General features: G+C 47.8%; 1 protein-coding gene across 1 annotated transcript in view; it reads left to right on the top strand.

Moving 5' to 3' along the window:
- Positions 1–7,776: 7,776 nt before the first annotated feature.
- The window catches only part of AFF3 (ALF transcription elongation factor 3), a 455,793-nt gene continuing 445,053 nt past the window's right edge, over positions 7,777–18,516 (top strand). Inside the window, exons 1-5 of the mRNA XM_062208886.1 lie at positions 7,777–7,856; positions 8,482–8,556; positions 10,756–10,876; positions 12,447–12,762; positions 12,884–13,269. Of these exons, the coding sequence (XP_062064870.1) occupies positions 7,777–7,856; positions 8,482–8,556; positions 10,756–10,876; positions 12,447–12,762; positions 12,884–13,269 (978 nt within the window). The remainder of the gene's footprint in view (positions 7,857–8,481; positions 8,557–10,755; positions 10,877–12,446; positions 12,763–12,883; positions 13,270–18,516) is intronic.

Raw genomic sequence — 18,516 nt, 5'->3', positions numbered from 1 at the left:
CCCTTCAGGGATCTGGGACCCACGAGAGAAAGGAGCAAGAGGACGGCCAGGGAGGGCTGAGCCTTTTTCTTCTGTTGTTTAAAAATTGTATTTATTCAAGAGGCATGTGTGTGCACAACACACACACACATACATACATACATACATACATATGAGAGAGAGAAATCTCTTATCTGCTGGTTCACTTCCCAAATGCCTGTAATGGCTAGGGCTGAGCTAGGGTCAAAGCTGGGAGCTAGGAACTCAATCCAGGTCTCGAATCACCTGCTGCCTGCCAGGGCAGGAAACTGGAACCAGCAGGTGAGGCTGGGCCTCAAACCCTGTTACGCTGAAGCGGGATGCTGGTGTTTTACCCACTAGGCTGCACATCTGCCTCCTTTCTTTCCTCCTCCCCTCTCCCCTCTCCCCTCCCCTCCCTTCCTCCCCTGCCTCCCTCCCTCCCACAGACAGGGGTCCTTGAGTGGGTTTATTCACTGATGAAATAAAGCCAGCTGAGTCACGACACTGGTAAGCAGGAGAAAGTGTCGTCCTTGGCAATGTGGGCCTGGTGGGGCGGGGGGAGGCAAGGGGTCAAGGCTGAGCATCTGCCTCTGTGACCCAGGAACTGGACCCCGAATCTCATGCCCCGATTCTGCCTTCCCGGTGATCACAGAGGCTCCCCCTCTTGAAGTGCTCCCCGTTCTCATTCAGACACCGAGGGACTTTGTTTTCTGACCCCTCTCCTCCCTACCCTCTTGACCCACAAGACTTCTGCCCTGCACCCAAACAGGTCATTCCCGTCTTCACAAGAGGGTGGTCAGCCAGCACGTTGACTGGATATGACAACATACTTGGGGCCATGCCTGTCTTCTGAATTCTGCCTTTTGGTGAAGTCATCTCTATTTGCTACCGTTCTAGCCTTGGGCTAGTTCTGTACCTCCTGGGTAGACTGATGCAGTGCAATGATAGCTACAACCCGCATTGACTCTGACTGCTGTCCAGCCCGCAGTGCTTTTCTCCAAAGTGATTCTGGGAGGAAAAGAAGTCGAGGTGGATTCAGCTCGGCACACCAGCCGTTCTCCAGTGGCTAAAAGCCAGAGTCTCCCGGCTTTCTGTGTGCGGAGATCTGGCCCACCTGAAACTTCACCAAGGTAGATAAGGAACCTCAGCCATCCTCTTCCCTCCGACTTATGGCACCAGCCCATGACCCGGAGTGGCCACGGCCAAGGTCGTCTGGAAGGGCACTGTAGCTCAAGCATAGGTATGCTAAAAAAATGAGACATCACGCATGTGGCTTTTAAAATTCCTAGGAGCTGAAGTTCAGAGAATGATACTGCAAAGTGAAAATGAAATTTAACTGAGCATTTGGTGGGAAGATAAGTTATTGGGTCGAATGTGAAAATCCCTGGAAGCCAGCATCCTTCTCATCACAAGCACCTGGGATCCACGACAACTCTGTGCTGCTGCCATCGAGGGAGCACTTTGTAGGGGGGCCAGTGCTATGGTGCAGTAGGTTAACGTCCTGGCCTGAAGTGCCAGCATCCCATATGGGCGCCGGTTCAAGTCCTGGCTGCTCCTATTTGGATCCAGCTCTCTGCTATGGCCTGGGTTAGCAGTAGAAGGTGGCCCAAGTCCTTGGGCCCCTGAACCCACATGGGAGACCCAAAAGAAGCTCCTGGCTCCTGGTTTCAGATCGGCGCAGCTCCGGCTGTTGCAGCCATCTGGGGAGTGAACCAGCAGATGAAGACCTTTCTCTCTGTCTCTACCTCTCTCTGTAACTCTGTCTTTCAAATAAATAAAATAAATCTTTGAAAAAAAAGCATACTAGGGATTTTGCAAGTGGGTCTCGTGTGCAGAAGTTCCTGCTTTTGTGAGACTCTGCCGCATCTTTATATTCTAGCAAGCAGAAGATGGTAAATCAGAGTAATTGCTTCATTCCAAGACACGTTTAGAGTGTAAAGGAAAAAGGTCCTGTTAAGAAACTCAAATTAACTTGTGCTGTTTATACTGTGTGGAAAGCCTCTTGGAAAGCTGCTTGTCACGCGGCCTGGCGGTTTATTTATCATGGAACAATTCCATTACAGCCTGACACCTGATCTCCTGGCACCAAGACTTGGGATCCCTCAGGAAAAGCATTTAACCCTTGGAAACGCAAAGCTGTCATTTGTCTGTCATCTCTCGAAAACCCACTGGAGTGTATTTACAAGAGAGGTTCAGAACAGTCATCAGTTCTGGATGGAGTTGGGACTCAGTACATGATCAGTGAAAAAGGCCAAGTGTCCAGTCCCCGGTCTCAGCAGCAGCTCAGCAAGGCTAGTGCACTGGCTTTGGTGTTCTATGGTGTATTTAGTGTCCAGAATTCCATATTTGAATGCAGATAGAGTTGGGGAAGTCCATGCACCTTGCATCTCCTGTAATTGTCTGTCTGAAGAAATTCAGGGACTGGAGTATGAGTTAATGGCTAGCCCTGTCTCATTGGAATGGGGTATCTCGGTTATGTTTTATAGGTTTGAGAAGAACCCTTAAAGTGAATGTATATCAAGTAAGGAGGATCTTAGAAAGATGAACTGAAATAGTTGCTATCTGAAAATTAACACCCTTCCGGCTGGCATTCACTGACAAAGGACGGGGCTGCATTTGTCAAAGCTTGTCAGTGAGCAGTTCCCTGGGGAAGCAGGGAACAGACTAAGAATTCTGTCTCTGGAGCCAGACAGCCTGGCTTTGCACCTAGGCGGTGGGCCTTGGATACATTAGTCAATCTTGTAACTTCTTGTTTTCTCGCTGGTAAATGAGGATGCTGTCTCTTGGGGTTTTAAAGATTATGAAATGAAATAATTCATGCACAGGCCACCCAGAGTCGTAGTTGTTATTAGCAAACTCTAACACGGGTCTGATGGGTCTGGGAAGATGGCCTAGGTCATGCTCGGAATCACGTAAGATGTTTGCTGGGTTTGTCTCTAGGTGTGTTTCACTCGGTGGCTCCCTTTTATGTCGCTGTTTCAAGAAGTGTGCCACCCACCCTCTGTCTGAGTCCTACTCTGGTAGACTAGGTTGAGAGATCGAAGGCAGGGATCTGTAAAGGCTCCCAGAAGATGGTTTCAAGATTGAATTAAGACTGAGGTGACCTTTGTGGTCAGAGACAGACAATTAAAGGTTGCACTGACCTTTTTGAGGAGTTCACTGTGGAAATAACCCATAATGGGTCATCATACTTCGAGAGCTGTCGCTGAGCCTGTGATGCCATGTTGGGGGTTGAGTGGGGGGACATGGGACTGAAATTGTATAATTCAAAAAGGAAAGTCAGTGGGCAGGGACATAGTACTGTCCTTCAAGATTTAAGAGTTTGTTGTATGCACTGTTGAACAATTCTCACTCAGCAGGTCTTGTACTCCCAATACCATCCACTTGGCACTCTTTTTTTTTTTTTTTTTGACAGGCAGAGTTAGACGGTGAGAGAGAGAGACGGAGAGAAAGGTCTTCCTTTTCCGTTGGTTCATGCCCCAATGGCCTCTGCGGCTGGCACGCTGCGGCCAGCGCACCATGCCGATCCAAAGCCAGGAGCCAGGTGCCTCTCCTGGTCTCCCATGGGGTGCAGGGCCCAAGGACTTGGGCCATCCTCCACTGCCTTCCCAGGCCATAGCAGAGAGCTGGACAGGAAGAGGAGCGACCGGGACAGAATCCGGCGCCGCAACCGGGACTAGAACCTAGGGTGCCGGTGCCGCAGGCGGAGGATTAGCCTAGTGAGCCGTGGCGCCGGCCATCACTTGGCACTCTTAACTGTCACCACCGCTCACCGTGACAGCCATCACTGTCAGCATTCTCACCACTGCTGTGATGGTCGCACCTCCAGGAACACAACCACAACACCACAGGGCCCTGAAGGACCCCCGGTGGGAGATGGTTGGCACTTTACAAGCTCTAGCTCGGGCTTTCCCATTTCTGAGTTTCTCTGTCACCTGCTCTCTCCCTGACTACTTTTGTGCCTTTCCGTGCTACAGCTCTGTAGTCTCAGGAGGAATTTGCAAGTGTATTTCAACAGCTTTGCTTTCCTCTCATTTCAGAAAGAATTACTGATCTCTTGTCATTTTCCCTACAAATAACAAAAGCTGTTAATTAGCTTGATTCATTAAATTTCAAACAATTGTTACAATTTTGGCGCATCTGATTAAATTTCTTTAATTATACACAGTTGCTGGTGCTGCCACTGCAGAGAGCTGTTTCTAGAAGCGTTCTTCCCCTCTCCACCCCTTGCCTTGCTTGTCTTCTGCTGTGCTCTCAGGGTGTGCCTGGGGGCATGATAGCATGACGTCCCAAGACTGGAATTGTCTGAAAAATCATTCTCTCTGTGGCCAGGCTACTTGGGACCATCCCTGATGCAAACCTGAACAAAGGGGAGAGGGGTTCCCAGGTCCACGCTGCACTCATTCACTCGAAACCTGATCTGCTTTTGGGAAGGAATCGGAGGAGCCTATTTAGAGTGAGGTAGCAGTGACAAGTTAGCAGTGGGAAACACCAGAAAGTAAAGCTTTAAATGTAGGACCTTGGCTTGTTGAAGAAGCCAGGTGGTGTGATAAGTGATGACGCGGGCCACCTCCTCCCTTGCTGGGCGTGGTCTCATGACCTAGTGTCTTGTAGCTTTCAGCTCCTCTTCTTCCCTCCCCTGTTCTCACTGTCCCTTTGCAGCAGACCCAGCTCAAATCAGATCTCCTGCAGAGGCAGCCCGCATTCCCTGTGCTCCTGCCGCTGGCGCCCTGGCCACGTGGTGCCCAGTCGCTCGCCAACAGTCCCCTTCTCATTTCTGTCTCCTCTTCTCCCCCAGACCGTGAGCAAGGTAGGCCAGTCACGGCCCTGCTTGTCTCCCCAGCATCTGGACACAGTAGGATTCTGGAGATGCTTCTGGCCTAAATGGAGTTGTGTTTTTCCTGTTTGAAAAGGACAATATTTGTAAAACACGGAAGTCGCAAGGACTTTCTCCAAAAGCTCAGCTGTTCGTCCTCTTCCCTTTGAATTCACTTTAGAATTTAGAATTTCTTAGCCCCCAGCCCTGGAGACACACACTGGTAGGTAGGAGCCTTTTGGAAAATATTTTAAGAAGAAAACACTGGTTATTCTGACTGAGTGAAACTGGCTTTGAATCCTCTTGGCTTGTTTGGCGTGGGCCTCAGATGTCAGCAGGCAGCAGGAGAGGACGGGAGGGAGGGAAGCCATGCCTCCTGGCCCGCTGGGTCTGCTGGGTCAGGCCGGGGCTCAGCTGGAGGGGCAGAGCAAGGTCGCTTTAGCACCTTTTGCTGCCGTTGGGCGGCCTGGCGGGCGAGTGGAGTAGACTGCTGAACAGACTGCGTTTGATGCAGATGGTGATGCCATCAGCCATGGCTTTAGAATTTACAATGTCTTCCTTTACACACCCATCTTCGAATGCGTGATCCTGGGAGACACAGGTGTATGGCTGTGCTCTGTGTGGGTTTTGTTGAACGAAACTGGTGTTTGCTTGTTTGGGATCTGTGAAACATTATTAGAACTGAGATTTTATTCCAGGATTCTCCCTAAGGTTCTCTCTGAATGGGAAACGGCTTCTCTGTGTCCTGTTTGGTTTCTGCGGGGCTTGGGCTGATTATTTATTAATACTGGGTTTGTAGACATCAGTGTTAGAATCCCTGGTCACCTCTTGGCTTGTGGGCAGTTCTTTTCCCCCGGGTAGACATGAGTAAAGTACTTTGGGTGTGGCTGTTTCTTCTCCAACATGTCATCTTTATGACACTGTTTGATGAGCAGACTTTTATCCCAAGTTCCTTGATCTTCAAGAAGTCCAGGGGAGTAGGCATTTAGCCTGGGGTAAAGATGCCCTCAGCCATATTTGAGCTTCTGGTTCTGGTTCCCAGCTGCAGCTCTGGACTCTAGCTTCCCTAGGAGCAGCAATGATGGCTCAAGAAATTGGGTCCATCCTGGGGTCACCTCCAGCCCAGCCCCAAACATCACAGGCATTTGGGGAGTGAACTAGCAGATGGGTGAAGTCTCTCTCTTCCCTCTGCCTCTCAAAGCCATACATTTTTTTGAAAGTTCATGGAAAATGGAATTAAAAATAAGTTTTTTTTGTGGTACAAAGTATCTTGAAATCCAGTCATAGGTTTTCTGTAACACGGGATTCCATGAACTTCTTGAAGACACCTTGTATAAATGGATTTCAAAATGTTTTGCGCCAAAATATTTGTATCTTCTAAGTTTGTTTTCCATGAATTTTTTGATGTATCTTTTGAATAGCCACCACGCATGTCTTTCTCCAGGCAATATTGTAAGGCTATTGAAGGGATATATTGGTGAAATGTTTGGAGTTCACTGAAAAGGAGAAGCTGTGAGGCTTACAGTATAATCAGTATTTGTTTATTTGAGAGGTAGAAAGACACACACACACACACACAGCTGGTTCCCTCCCCAAATCCCTGGAAGCCTGGAGCACAATCCGGGTCTCCCACATTTGTGACTAACCCACTTGGGCCGTCACCTGCTGCCTTCCAGGGTGTATCGGCAGGAGGCTGGAATCAGGAGTGCACTGAGGCTCGGATTCGGGCACTCCCGTGTGGAATGCGGTGTCATGGGCAGCCTCTTAATTGTTAGCCCAAACACCTGCCTCAGCCTCACCATTGTTTAGTTTTCATGCTGATACCATGTAAATAGACTCATTTTGGAAATTATGATATTAGATATTAAGTCATCTAGGAAGGTACTTCAAAAAGTCCATGGAAAATGGAATAAAAAAATTTGCAGAAAATTCATGAGCTTTTTCTTAGTACACATGTTCCGAGAGCTTTATGAAGATCCCCTATGTGCATGGATTTCAACAGAACTAACTTTTAATTCTAGTCTCCAAGGATTTTTGGAAGATCTCTCATTTTCCTACTCACCCACCACGACTGGTTTTGGCCTGAGCTTTTTATTTACAAGGTATCTCAAATTATAGATTACACATAAATTCTTGGGAGCTGATCAGAAATATTTTCACTATATTTTTCATTGGCTGTTTTCTTTTAGTTGTGCAAATAAATGCATCTCTTAAGGAGTTGATTAAAAAGACTCATTTTCTGGAAATGTTATGCATCTGCAATAAATAATGAATAATGTGGCAGTTGGCTGCCTTGCACTTTCATGCAAAATAAATAAATACATTTGGTGACATACATTCGAGAAATGCAATTCCTGTCATTTTTACAGAAATAAGGCACAACTTTACAGATGATAGAGATTTTACCATCTGCTGGTAACAAAGAAACAGCCCATGACACACAGTGCTTGCCGAGTGTAATGTCTGTATCGGCGTGCTAGGCACGTAGTCGGCTGTCCCCAGGGAAGCTGACCTGACTTTGAGCATGTTAGGGGAAAGGCGTCTTTGCTTCTGAAGCAGGTGGCCTGGTCTTCACTTTGTTCCACGTGCAGAGGAATGAAGAGAGTGGAGCTTTCATGGTAAAAGGTGAAGAGAGAGTTGCTCTGTAGGCTCGCGAGTACCTGCACCAATTTCACCCATAATTAGGGGCACGGTGGACTCACTGTGGAGTAGCTACTGTCTCTGTGCCTCCAAACATTGAGCGCTGATGGAAAGGTTCAAGTTCTGAAGCGTAGGGAAAGATGAGAATGGGCAGTCCAGACTTTGTCTTTGAGTCGCATTTACTCTGAGCAGGTGATATTTTAGCTCCCTAGCTGTGGAATGGCATGTGAGGGCCGCACATCGAGTTAAGGAGGGGGAGTGGGTGGGTTACTTTAGGAGGGGCTCAGTGCTCAAGAGAGGTGGCAGAGCTGCCTACAAGGATGGAGGAGAGAAACCCGAAAGACGCCTTTGAGGGAGCATCGCTTCTCTGGCTGTGTCTCCCTTACTCCCCTTTGGAGAAGTGGGGATGATTGTCGCCGGGGCATTCTGGTTTTTATGTGACAGTGTGGAAAGGCATGCCACAAGCATCGTGGAGGCTCTGTGGAAAGATGGCCAGTGCTTTTCTTGTAGCAGATCGTGTGGGAGTGCTCCTTAGTGTGTTTAATCCTTCTTCGTGTTAGAAGCCACGGGCTGGTTAGGCAGGCAAGACCTCAACAGAAATTTTTTATCCAGTTCTAACCTGCGTCTTGGTAGGCTGGTTATTTTCTAGCTTAACAGAACTGGGAAAGTTTATAGTATAAAGAGGAGCAGCTTCGCACTCACCTCCAGCTTCTCCAAGTTGTAATACAGTCCTTACTCTCAGGCCCTGGAAGATGTATTGAGTCTGATAATCTGCCCAGCTGAGTTTTCCTTTATCGTCGCCTTGTCTTACATATCCAAGCCATGTTGCAAAATGAGAGTTTATAACATTTCATGGCTACACTGTAGCAGTCACCTCGCCCTTTTTTTTTACCATGCCTCCTGTTTGGACCCCTGGTGTTCTTGTACTTTTTCCCTTATTGGGAAAAATGTTAAAATACTCAAGCACATGAAAAGGCTGACCAGGCTGAAAGTGTTTTCCCTTCTTGTGGTGTTGTTTCTTGCAGGGGCGAAGACATCTTAAACCAGAGGAGTGACTCTCTAGTTGTGGAATTCCAGTCCTCGGCCAGCAGATGCAGGAGGTATTGTTTGGAGCACGGGGCACTACTCAGAAGCACAGCAGTCATCCGGAGTGACCACCGTCCTGTTGCATCCCACAACAGGCCACTCTGTGTGTTGCACCTGTCTTGTGTGTATGGTTGGCTTGGCCTGCCCTAGCGTAGCATGTGTGTGCATGCATGTGTGTGAAATTTGGCATCACTGGTGCTTCGCAGATGTGGCACACGCCACAGGAGGGCAACTGTGGCTGTACATGCAATGCAAACTTGGTTTCTGTTAAGCCAGCCATGCCATGTTTGGTTCAAAAGTTAGAAGTTCACGGTAAACTAGAATTCTCCTGTGGGTGAAAGCCCGGTCATTGCATGCCGGTCCGTAGCGTCAGAGCAATCTCCGTTTGAGGCCCATGGAATGTGTGTGCGACCTGCAGGTGTCTGTGTACAGGGGGACACCGTGTCCTCTCCTCTACAGTAAAGGCCTGTCTCTGTGAGTAGGGGCCACTTCCATCGCAAGCCTCACCGTGCCGGTCACTCACTCAGCCACTGTACAGAGATCTGTGACTGTGATGTTGAAGCCGGGAGCCCCTGAGCTGGCGGGAGGTTCCGGAGGCAGTAGCCTTCCATTATATGAAGGTCACTGGTTACACTCCCAAGCCTAATAACTTTGGGTAATGTACTAAGGATGAATTAAAATGCTAATAGTCTCCATGTTCTGGATATTTTAACATTCCCTAATTTTAAATTTAAATTAAATGCCGTAGGTGCTGTAACAGCCTTGCCAGAAGCATGGTTAGCATCCCCTCTTAGAGAATTTCAAATATAGTCTGGCTGCACGGATAGGAATATTTATTTTATGATTATTTTACTTGTGTGCCCTGCAGCTGCATCTTTCTTTAAAGATACCTGTTTAGCTTTTTAAACTAAACAGCACTGTTTTCATAAAATACTTTAAGCCGACATATCCTTTTATTACTAATATTCTAATGGTGTGGCACTGGGGATTTGTGGTGCCTAAAGCTGTGCCCAAGCCCTTGTATAGGTTACATTCATGTTTGAACCTTGTACCACACCCATGTCATGAAACGGCCCTGCCTGACAGTGAAGACGCAGGGGTGGAGGGAGGGGACATGCTTCTCTCTGTGCTGCGGCCTGGTAGCTGGTAGGTGGGTGCCTTGGTTCCTGGCTTGGGCCCCACAGATCAAGCATGGGAGCTGCTAGGAAAATGCTGGTGAAGTCGTGGGCACCGACTGCTTCTGTTGGGAAAGGAGCAGGGTGCTGATGGGAGGGAGGTGGCCGTTCTTCCTGATCGGCAGTGTGAGCTCCGCAGTGCGCACTGAGACCACCTGTGAGCTCCATGCGCAGGTGTACTCCCTCCGTTCAGTGAGCAGGTCCCTTCCTTAGCCCTGGTTGAGTGCGCCCCTCCATCTCGCCCTTGTTAGGGGGAAGCAGCACTTCCGTCCTCCCTCGGCTCCTGCTGTTGTCTGGCACCTGCCTGCTTCATGATTACGTTTTGGGAGGAGAGAGGTTAATTTTGCTCAACAAAAAGGCCGACTTCCTCCGTGACATGACATGACTCAGTTTCTGCTCTGTCTCCCTGTCGCCCACCCCTCTTCCTTCTGGCACATGTCTTCATGGTTAGGAGGGGTCATCGGGTCAGATGGATTCCGTGGTGGCTAGACGACTCGGCGGATTAACAGAGATCAGAAGGACGCTTGTAACTGTGAGAACCACTGCACCATGGAGGTTTAACAGCTCTTTAGGGAGCTGGTTAATGAAAGAATCACTACAGAGCACAGCCATGCAAAAACAAAACAAAACAAAAAAACCCAAATAGGAGCCTTCCCGTGTAGTGCTCAGAGGCCGTGTTCTCTTACAAGGAAATATGCTCATCATTTCTCATTGCACAGCACTGTAAATACTTTCCCTATAGGATTACTTTCCATCTCCCCCATCAAAGATGGTTCGGTGGCTCCTCTTTCACTTACCGGGCACTGGCTGAAACTTGTCCTAAGGTTGTCTTGCCCCCCTCAGCCTGGCCTGCTGAAGGAAGTAGTTATCAGACAACAGAGCTCATAGCCTGGCCACACTGACTTCCGTCTGACCTGTGTCTTGTTGTCATCACCACCATCTGCGAGCCAGACTGCTGCACTGGAACTGATGTGACATTGGGTTTGGTCCTTGAATATTTTCGAGCCCGGTTGTTCTTTGTTCTCTCTCCTGCTGCAGCGTGTATGAACCTGATAGAAATGCCCTACGGAGGAAAGAACGGGAGAGAAGAAACCAGGAGACGCAGCAGGATGTCAGCACGTTCGCTTCCAGTTACTCTCTGTTCAGTGAGCCCTACAAGGTAGATGGCTTTCAGTAGTTCATCTCCACTCCCTTGATTGTACCCCTAAGTCCCTGCGGTGACAGCCGCAGTTAGAATGGTTGACCGGCCCAACCTCATTGACTTTTCTGCCGCTTCAGCTGGGGGAGCTGGCGCTGGCTCAGGTGCTGAGAATGGGAACTTGCCCGGCAAAGGTTGACGTCTGAGTTAGAAGGTTCTCTGCGGGCTTACTCCCGCAGTCAAATGTAACTTTTGTTTCATTCTGAGATCTGCTTGCTGTGACTCATCAGTGACACGGGCTTCGTTTCTCCATTGATATTTCAAAGTCAATGCTTTTTGTTATGTTTTCTAAGTTCTCAAGAAATGGACCTTGTTAAAAAGGAGTTACATATTGTTCTTGGCATGGGCCAAGATTAGGGTGCCTATTGGGGCTAATGAGAAAGAAACCACAAGATTATTTCTCCTTTATACCAAAGAACAGAAATATAACCTCTCTTCCAAAATCATTTTCCCAGGTTCCACTCATATGCAGGTATTTTAAAAAGTTCATGCAGCCGGCACTGCAGCTCACTAGGCTAATTCTCTGCCTGCGGCACTGGTACTGCGGGTTCTAGTCCCGGTTGGGGCGCTGGTTCTGTCCTGGTTGCTCCTCTTCCAGTCCAGCTCTCTGCTGTGACCCGGGAAGGCAGTGGAGGAGGGCCCAAGTGTTTGGGCCCTGCACCCGCATGGGAGACCAGGAGGAAGCACCTGGCTCCTGGCTTCGGATCGGCGCAGCGCACCGGCCGTGGCAGCCATTTTGGGGATGAACCAACGGAAGGAAGACCTTTCACTCTGTCTCTCTCTCACTGTCTAACTCTGCCTGTAAAAAAAAAGTTCATGAAAATGGAGTTAAAAGTTAAGTTTATTTTGGTAGAAGGAAAATTTGAAAGCCATCCATATGAGGTGTCTTCAAAAAGTTTGGAGAAAAATGCGTCTTAGGAAAAAACTATGTACAGATCTCAAAATCTGTACAGAAACAAGCTTGTCTTTTAATTCTATTTTCCATGAATTTTTTTTCAAGTACCCTGGTATCCTCAGCTACACGGAGCTCTAACCAGTTCAGGCCAGTTAATTCTCACACGTGTAGCCCCACATTCCTTTTGCGTTTCACCCTTTCACTCTGCAATTTTGGCAAGAATAACCATACATTTAGAAACTGGAAGCAGATCAATCTGGGTCAAATCGGAACTTTCAAGAAAAGCTTCCAATGGAGCTACAAAATAGAAGAGGGAATCCTACGCTGGAAAGACCGACTCCAGACCACTTTGCGAAGGTGCAGTGGTACATTTCCGATTTCCACGTCGTGCGTTTTAGCTTTCACATGACAAGCAAGCCTCGGTTCCCGTTTTAGGTGCACTAGGGCTGTTACAGGCCTCCGGTTCTGGTGATGCTGACAGAATACGGGCGTATGTGCAGGGGTAATGAGAGGTTTGATGTCTCGTTGTGACAGGGGCAGCCCTGGCTCCATGATCAGTAAGTGCACCTGTCTGTCACTTCCTGTGTTTCTGTAGTCTCTGGCAAGAATGTGGATGTGTGTTTTTTCTTTCTGCAGACTAACAAGGGGGATGAGCTCTCCAACCGGATCCAGAACACTTTAGGCAATTATGATGAGATGAAAGATTTTTTAACTGATCGCTCCAACCAGAGTCATCTTGTTGGCGTCCCCAAACCCGGGGTTCCGCAGACCCCGGTGAACAAGATCGATGAGCATTTTGTTGCCGATTCAAGAGCCCAGACCCAGCCCTCATCGGTCTGCAGCACCGCCTCTTCCACACCAGCGGCTGTGCCTGTGCCACAGAGTAAAAGGAGCACCATGGGCTGGCAGAAGACGGGGCACCCGCCACCGCCCGATGGCCATCAGAGAGCAAGTAAGCCCTGGCACAGGTCGCTCACTCTGCACCAAACCTCAAAACCACGATAAGTCCTAATCCCTGTATGCCCATCCCTCTTCCTTATCTTCTTTTTCTTCCTCTCCTTCTTCCAACTCAGCACAACAGGGCTCTCTCAGGACGCTGCTTGGAGATGGCGTTGGCAGACAGCAGCCACGGACCAAACAAGTGTGCAATGTCGAGGTGGGGCTTCAGACCCAAGAGAGGCCGCCCGCTATGGCCACCAAGCACAGCAGTGGTGGCCACTGCGTTCAGAACTTTCCCTCGTCTCTGGCTTCGAAGCCTAGCCTGCTGCAGCAGAAACCGACCGCGTATGTGCGCCCAATGGATGGCCAAGATCAGGCTCCTGATGAGTCTCCCAAGCTTAAATCCTCTACAGAAACCGGCGTGCACTGCACATCGTACAGGGGAGTCCCCGCCACCAAGCCAGAGTCAGCCAGAGCCAAGGCCAAGCTTTCCAAGTTCAGCATCCCCAAGCAAGCAGAGGTGAGTCTTGCTCCATGCCACCTACGTGACTGGGAAGTGCTAACGGAACGTCTGAAGGGATGTATAATTCAGTATCCGTGTTTCTTTTTTCGGTGATATGAATAAATTTGTATGATTTATAATCTCTAAGTGGGGAGGTAAACATCAATAATGATGATCTTAAAATCTCAAATGTATGATCATTTGAAAGGTACCAGCAGGTGCAGGTGGGTGTGCTTGTGTGTCTGTGTGAGTCAGGGAGGGAAATGCCTTCTCAGTTTAGTTGAGAGGGTTGTTCTGTGAACAAGCTAATGTTGATTCTGATGCTACGTATTAGAAACAACAAACATTTCAAAGACTATAATTCTTAATATACGAAGAGGTTAAGTTTTATGTAATAGAGTTTAGAAACCTTTAAAACATTTTCTTGTGTTTTGAAATGTTCTAAGACAAACAATACAAAGGAAACCTCATAGTATTTTTTAAATACTTATTTACATGATTCAGTGTCGACTGTGGTGGATAGTCAAATGTATTAAATTCCCGATTCGTATTGAACTATTCTTGACCTATAAAAATGGTCTCAGGCCTTAGGAACAGAATGAAATATTTTAGTTCGTATTTTTCCTGGCTTACATGTTGACTTTGAAGTATTTGCTGAATTGCAGAATGTGTAGAGTGGATGTATTGAATATTAGAATCTTAAATGAGGAAATTGTGTAATCACAGAGGTGACAAAGAGGCAGTGGCTAGTTGATTGAACGGTAAACCCGGATGGAAAATGAAACTTTGTTTTGGAGACTTGAATCTCACAGCTTATCCCCAATTGAGGACAGTTACCAAGAAGACTGTGCCCTGTGCTGCTGTCCTGCCGTGGTGTGATACCCTCACTGAAATCCCGTGTGTTCTAGAATGCTGTACTTAGCAACTGTTCAAGGTTGTGTTTTTTTCAGATTTTCCATTTTGACATATTCTTTAAAGATGGAGTAACAATAGAACCAGAATAATCATTGTATGGTAATTTGATTTAATAACCAAGAGAAGTAAATGGTTTGACACTTCCTGTTGCTCTCCTGGCAAGGCTGAGGGTAAACTGCTCCGAGTTGTCATCTCAGAGAGCCCCATGGACCAGCTTGGGAGACCAGGATGCTCCCCCTTAGAGAAGGTAGGGTCTTCCTCTGTGAGATGTGCACACAGGTTCGAAGGGGAGACCATGCTAATACATTCATGATGGATTTGAGGAAGATTTCATTAGGTATTAATGTGAGCAAAATGTCATTCTGCAGGTCCTTCTCTTTCAAGAAACTGTTAGGAAGCACACTTAACAGACACTGTCTCACAACACGGAATCTGCGAGGTGGTTTGACCCTAGTCATCGCCCGCTGCCCTGTCCTGGCAGAGCTGACCTGGCTCCCCTCCCAGCAGTGGCCACTGACTTGGATGGTCACTAGGAATCCCTCTGTGACTTTAATCCTGTTTGTGCCTTGTTAAAATAACTTCCCATCTGCCAAAGAGATATCTACTTCCTAAGTGCTGATCGATTGATTGATTTAGTCTGTAACCCAGTAAGTTGAGAAATCTCTGGTTGTAAGGAGACGATGGATTTGTTGGTGAACCAGTCCAGGTGCATGCAAGTAACTGTACCCTTTGCATGAGGCTTGGGTGTGTTGGTGATCACGGGGGCCCTCTCAGGGCTCCCTTTGAGGACGTGAGATTGGGAATGAGACCCTGTCCTCGTGTTGGGTTATCACAGAAAGAGGGAACTGCCAGAGAGGAGAGCTTTTCTCTGGAAGTGTTTCACTTCCCCTGCGTGTAATTACACGGAGCCACCCGTCCCACTCCCCTCCTGCCAGGCTAGGCTGAGCATTTCAAAGATGGCAGTCACGCGTTGATTCTTAGAAAGAGAGATAAATAGAGATGTTTGTGGAAGAAACTTACAACTGGTATTTGTGTGTGTGTGCGTTTCTTGGGAGGGGGGAAGCTTGACATGTTAGGAAAAATATTGGAATTTGGATCTGGTAACATCTGCCTATTCAGTCAGCCCACCATCATGATCAGAATGGGACCCTTTCATGTGGAGCAGACAGCTGGTGTTGTGTGAGTTACTTTTCCTATCTTTCAAACTTAGGGTCTTTTTTTTAAATTATACTATTCCAGAAGATTAAGAAATAACCTTTTACAATACACTGTTCAGTATTTATAGATCGTTGCTATAAAATCCACAGTCATAACATAGACGCTGAAGAATTTTATCTAGCAGATTGCATTTTTAAGGGGATCTAAGTTTTTATTATTTGAAAGGAGTAAACAAACAAAAAAAAATGTGGAAAACAGTTTCAAAAATATTTATGCCAAATGTTCAAGGAGACTTCATAAAGTTCATGGAAATGGAATTACAGGATATAGTTGTTTGGGTGCAAAATTTTTCCAAATCCATGTCTGATCTTTGCATAGTGTACATTCTCCATGAACTCTTGCTGGTGGCCCTGCCAGTATGAAGATGCCTCTTGGCTGGTGCTGTCATTAGTGTCCAGTGAGCCAGGGATGGTGTTGCTTCTCACAGGGAAATGGACAGAGAACATGACCTACGGGGAACTTGGAGTACTTAGCTCCGCTCTTCGGGGATGGTGACAAATGTCAAACAGTGCGAGGTCTGAAAGGAGGCACTGGGTAAACATGACATCAGAACCAGGGGAGAGGTGCGTGCCAGAGCTGCTGGTGTCGTGTGGGTGCGTTTCTCCCAAGAAGGTGGGATCAGTGACCAGGTGCAGCGGGAAGCAGGAGATGCGAAAAGAATGAAGTTGTGACCTCTGCCTCCAGGAACTTTACATGAGCTGAATAAATTAGACGCTGGCACTAAGCTTTTAATTTGCAGTTTCTCTCACAGTCCAAAGTGCATTTAAAAATTGGCCTTCCAGCCCCCAGGAGAATTCCCTCACTTTCATCATCTGTGCCGTAGAAAAATAAACCTACGTTATTTTTAAAAATTAAGAATTTGTGACTCCTTTTTGCCTGGTTTTATACTTCACGCACCCTTCGTTCTTTCCCCTGCAACATCTGCGCTTGGCTGCCGTGGCAAGTTATTTATTAGAATTCTTTAGTCTCCAGTAATCGGTAATTAGCATAGAAGAGTCCAGTGCAATTTGATGTGGAAGTTACAGACCCCACGAGGATTCCTGCACTGATATACCTGCCTCTGCGCTCGGTTTTGTGTTTAATGAAAAGCATATTTTTGTTGATACAGCTGAGATAGCTGAGTCTTATTCTCACGGCCACCCTCATTAATGAACCCTCCCACCCCCCACCCCCCGCCCAGTACCACTTCAAAGGTGTGAGGGACAAGGGCCCTAACAAATGGGCTAAGCAGCGTTCTAGAACGTTCTAGGCGAGGTACCCTCAATTTTCTTTCCAAAGGAAGTGAATTGTTTTTGTTTCTTGTTTCTCTCTCTCTCTCTCACACATACACACACACACACACACACACAAGTATTTTGCTGCAGACATTGGTAACTGTTAACCTAAAGGGACAGATACAGGTTTTATGGAACCTACAATTGGCAGAGAACAGGAAAATACCTTGTGCTTGTTTTTTTTTTTTTTTTTTTTTTTTTTTTTTTTTTTTGACAGGCAGAGTGGATAGTGAGAGAGACAGAGAAAGGTCTTCCTTTTTGCCGTTGGTTCACCCTCCAATGGCTGCCGCGACCGGCGCACTGCGGCCGGTGCACCGCGCTGATCCGAAGCCAGGAGCCAGGTGCTTCTCCTGGTCTCCCATGTGGGTGCAGGGCCCAAGCACTTGGGCCATCCTCCACTGCCCTCCCGGGCCATAGCAGAGAGCTGGACTGGAAGAGGGGAACCGGGACAGAATCTGGCGCCCCGACCGGGACTAGAACCCGGTGTGCCAGTGCCGCAGGCGGATGATTAGCCTATTGAGCCACGGCGCTGGCCCGTGCTTGGGGTTTTTACAAACCATGTCACTGCGTTCCCAGGTTGCTGGGGTAGGGCCCCTCCTGGGCCCTTGGAAGCCCTGGAGCGTAAGTATCATTCGCTAGCTTGAAGCTTCGTCTGTCTTTGGCTTGTGGACTAATAAGAAATTGTAATCAAAATAATTTTTGACCTGCAAAAGTGCTGTGTGTTAGCCTGAGACTCGATAGGATATGGAAATACCTGTTTATATACTTGGTGATCCGGGCGAGGCACACGCAGGAAGACGCCGTGAAAAGCCTCACAGAGCCTTGGCAGCGAACCCTGGGCCTTGCTGGCTGCTCAGGGGGCGTGCTTGGCAAGTCGCGGCTTCAGCAGTGGGATTCCAAAAACCCGCACGTTTCAGTTGCTGTGTTCTCTTAATTTGATGGATAGGGATGAGTTGACTCTGCCATTGCAGAGGGCACCACTGGCCAGGAATAAAATGCATTTGAAAAGCCAAGGGAGCAAAGAAACCAGGGGCTGCCGCCTACAGCTTAGTCGATAAGGAAAGAGACACCTGAATTTGAAAATCAATGAGTAAGTAAGACCGCGTGTGAGGAGTGTTAGTAGTGGGTAATTCAGCCCCGGGAACACCGACACCATTTTTGGTTGCTCAGATTTTATTTGTGGAACTAAGTGATTAAATAGTTGGAGATGTATTGATTAATCGGAGCATTTTCATGAGGGGCGGTTTAGAATCACTGCAGATGCTCCAGATAAGAGCAGAAAGATGAAGTGCCGTGATTCCACAAAATAGCTTCCTAGAAAAGCAATTAACTGATTTTTTTTTTTAAAGTTCAGAGAAGATAAATGATGGAGGCTTCCTGTATCCTGTCACTCTTGGCTACCTTTGTATGAAAATGGATTTCTTCCAAATTAAAGTCAGCACCAGCCTGTCAGGCGAAAAAGGCATCTACAGAGCCAATGTGTCCATTACATATTCATGCCCGTCGAAGTTTCTTAATTACATTTGAGATGTATAATGTCTTCAAATCAAAGTGCCTATCACACCGCTCCTTGGAGGAGCGAGGGCAGGTGGCAGCCTGGAGACTCCTCTGGCGGGATGGCATCCTGCCTGGCCCCTTGCCCCCCACCCCTGCTCAGCCGAGGCAGGGGGAGGCCCCCTTATGCAAGGAGGGTGTGTCTCAGCTGCAGCACTGACCCCACCCGCTTAGTGAGGACCCAGGGTGCTTAACCCTGAGTGCTCCAACTCGGATCTCAGGTGCTGGCTAGAAGCACCTTCTCATTCGCAGAGAGGTCATTTTGAAGGTCATGGGGGGAGGCTGGCACATGGAAACATTTCCA

The sequence above is a fragment of the Lepus europaeus genome, chromosome 13 (assembly GCF_033115175.1).
Source record: "Lepus europaeus isolate LE1 chromosome 13, mLepTim1.pri, whole genome shotgun sequence".
Taxonomy (NCBI): Eukaryota; Metazoa; Chordata; class Mammalia; order Lagomorpha; family Leporidae; genus Lepus; species Lepus europaeus.
The sequence above is the reverse complement of the archived record's forward strand: the minus strand, read 5'-3'. Positions and strand labels throughout refer to the sequence as shown.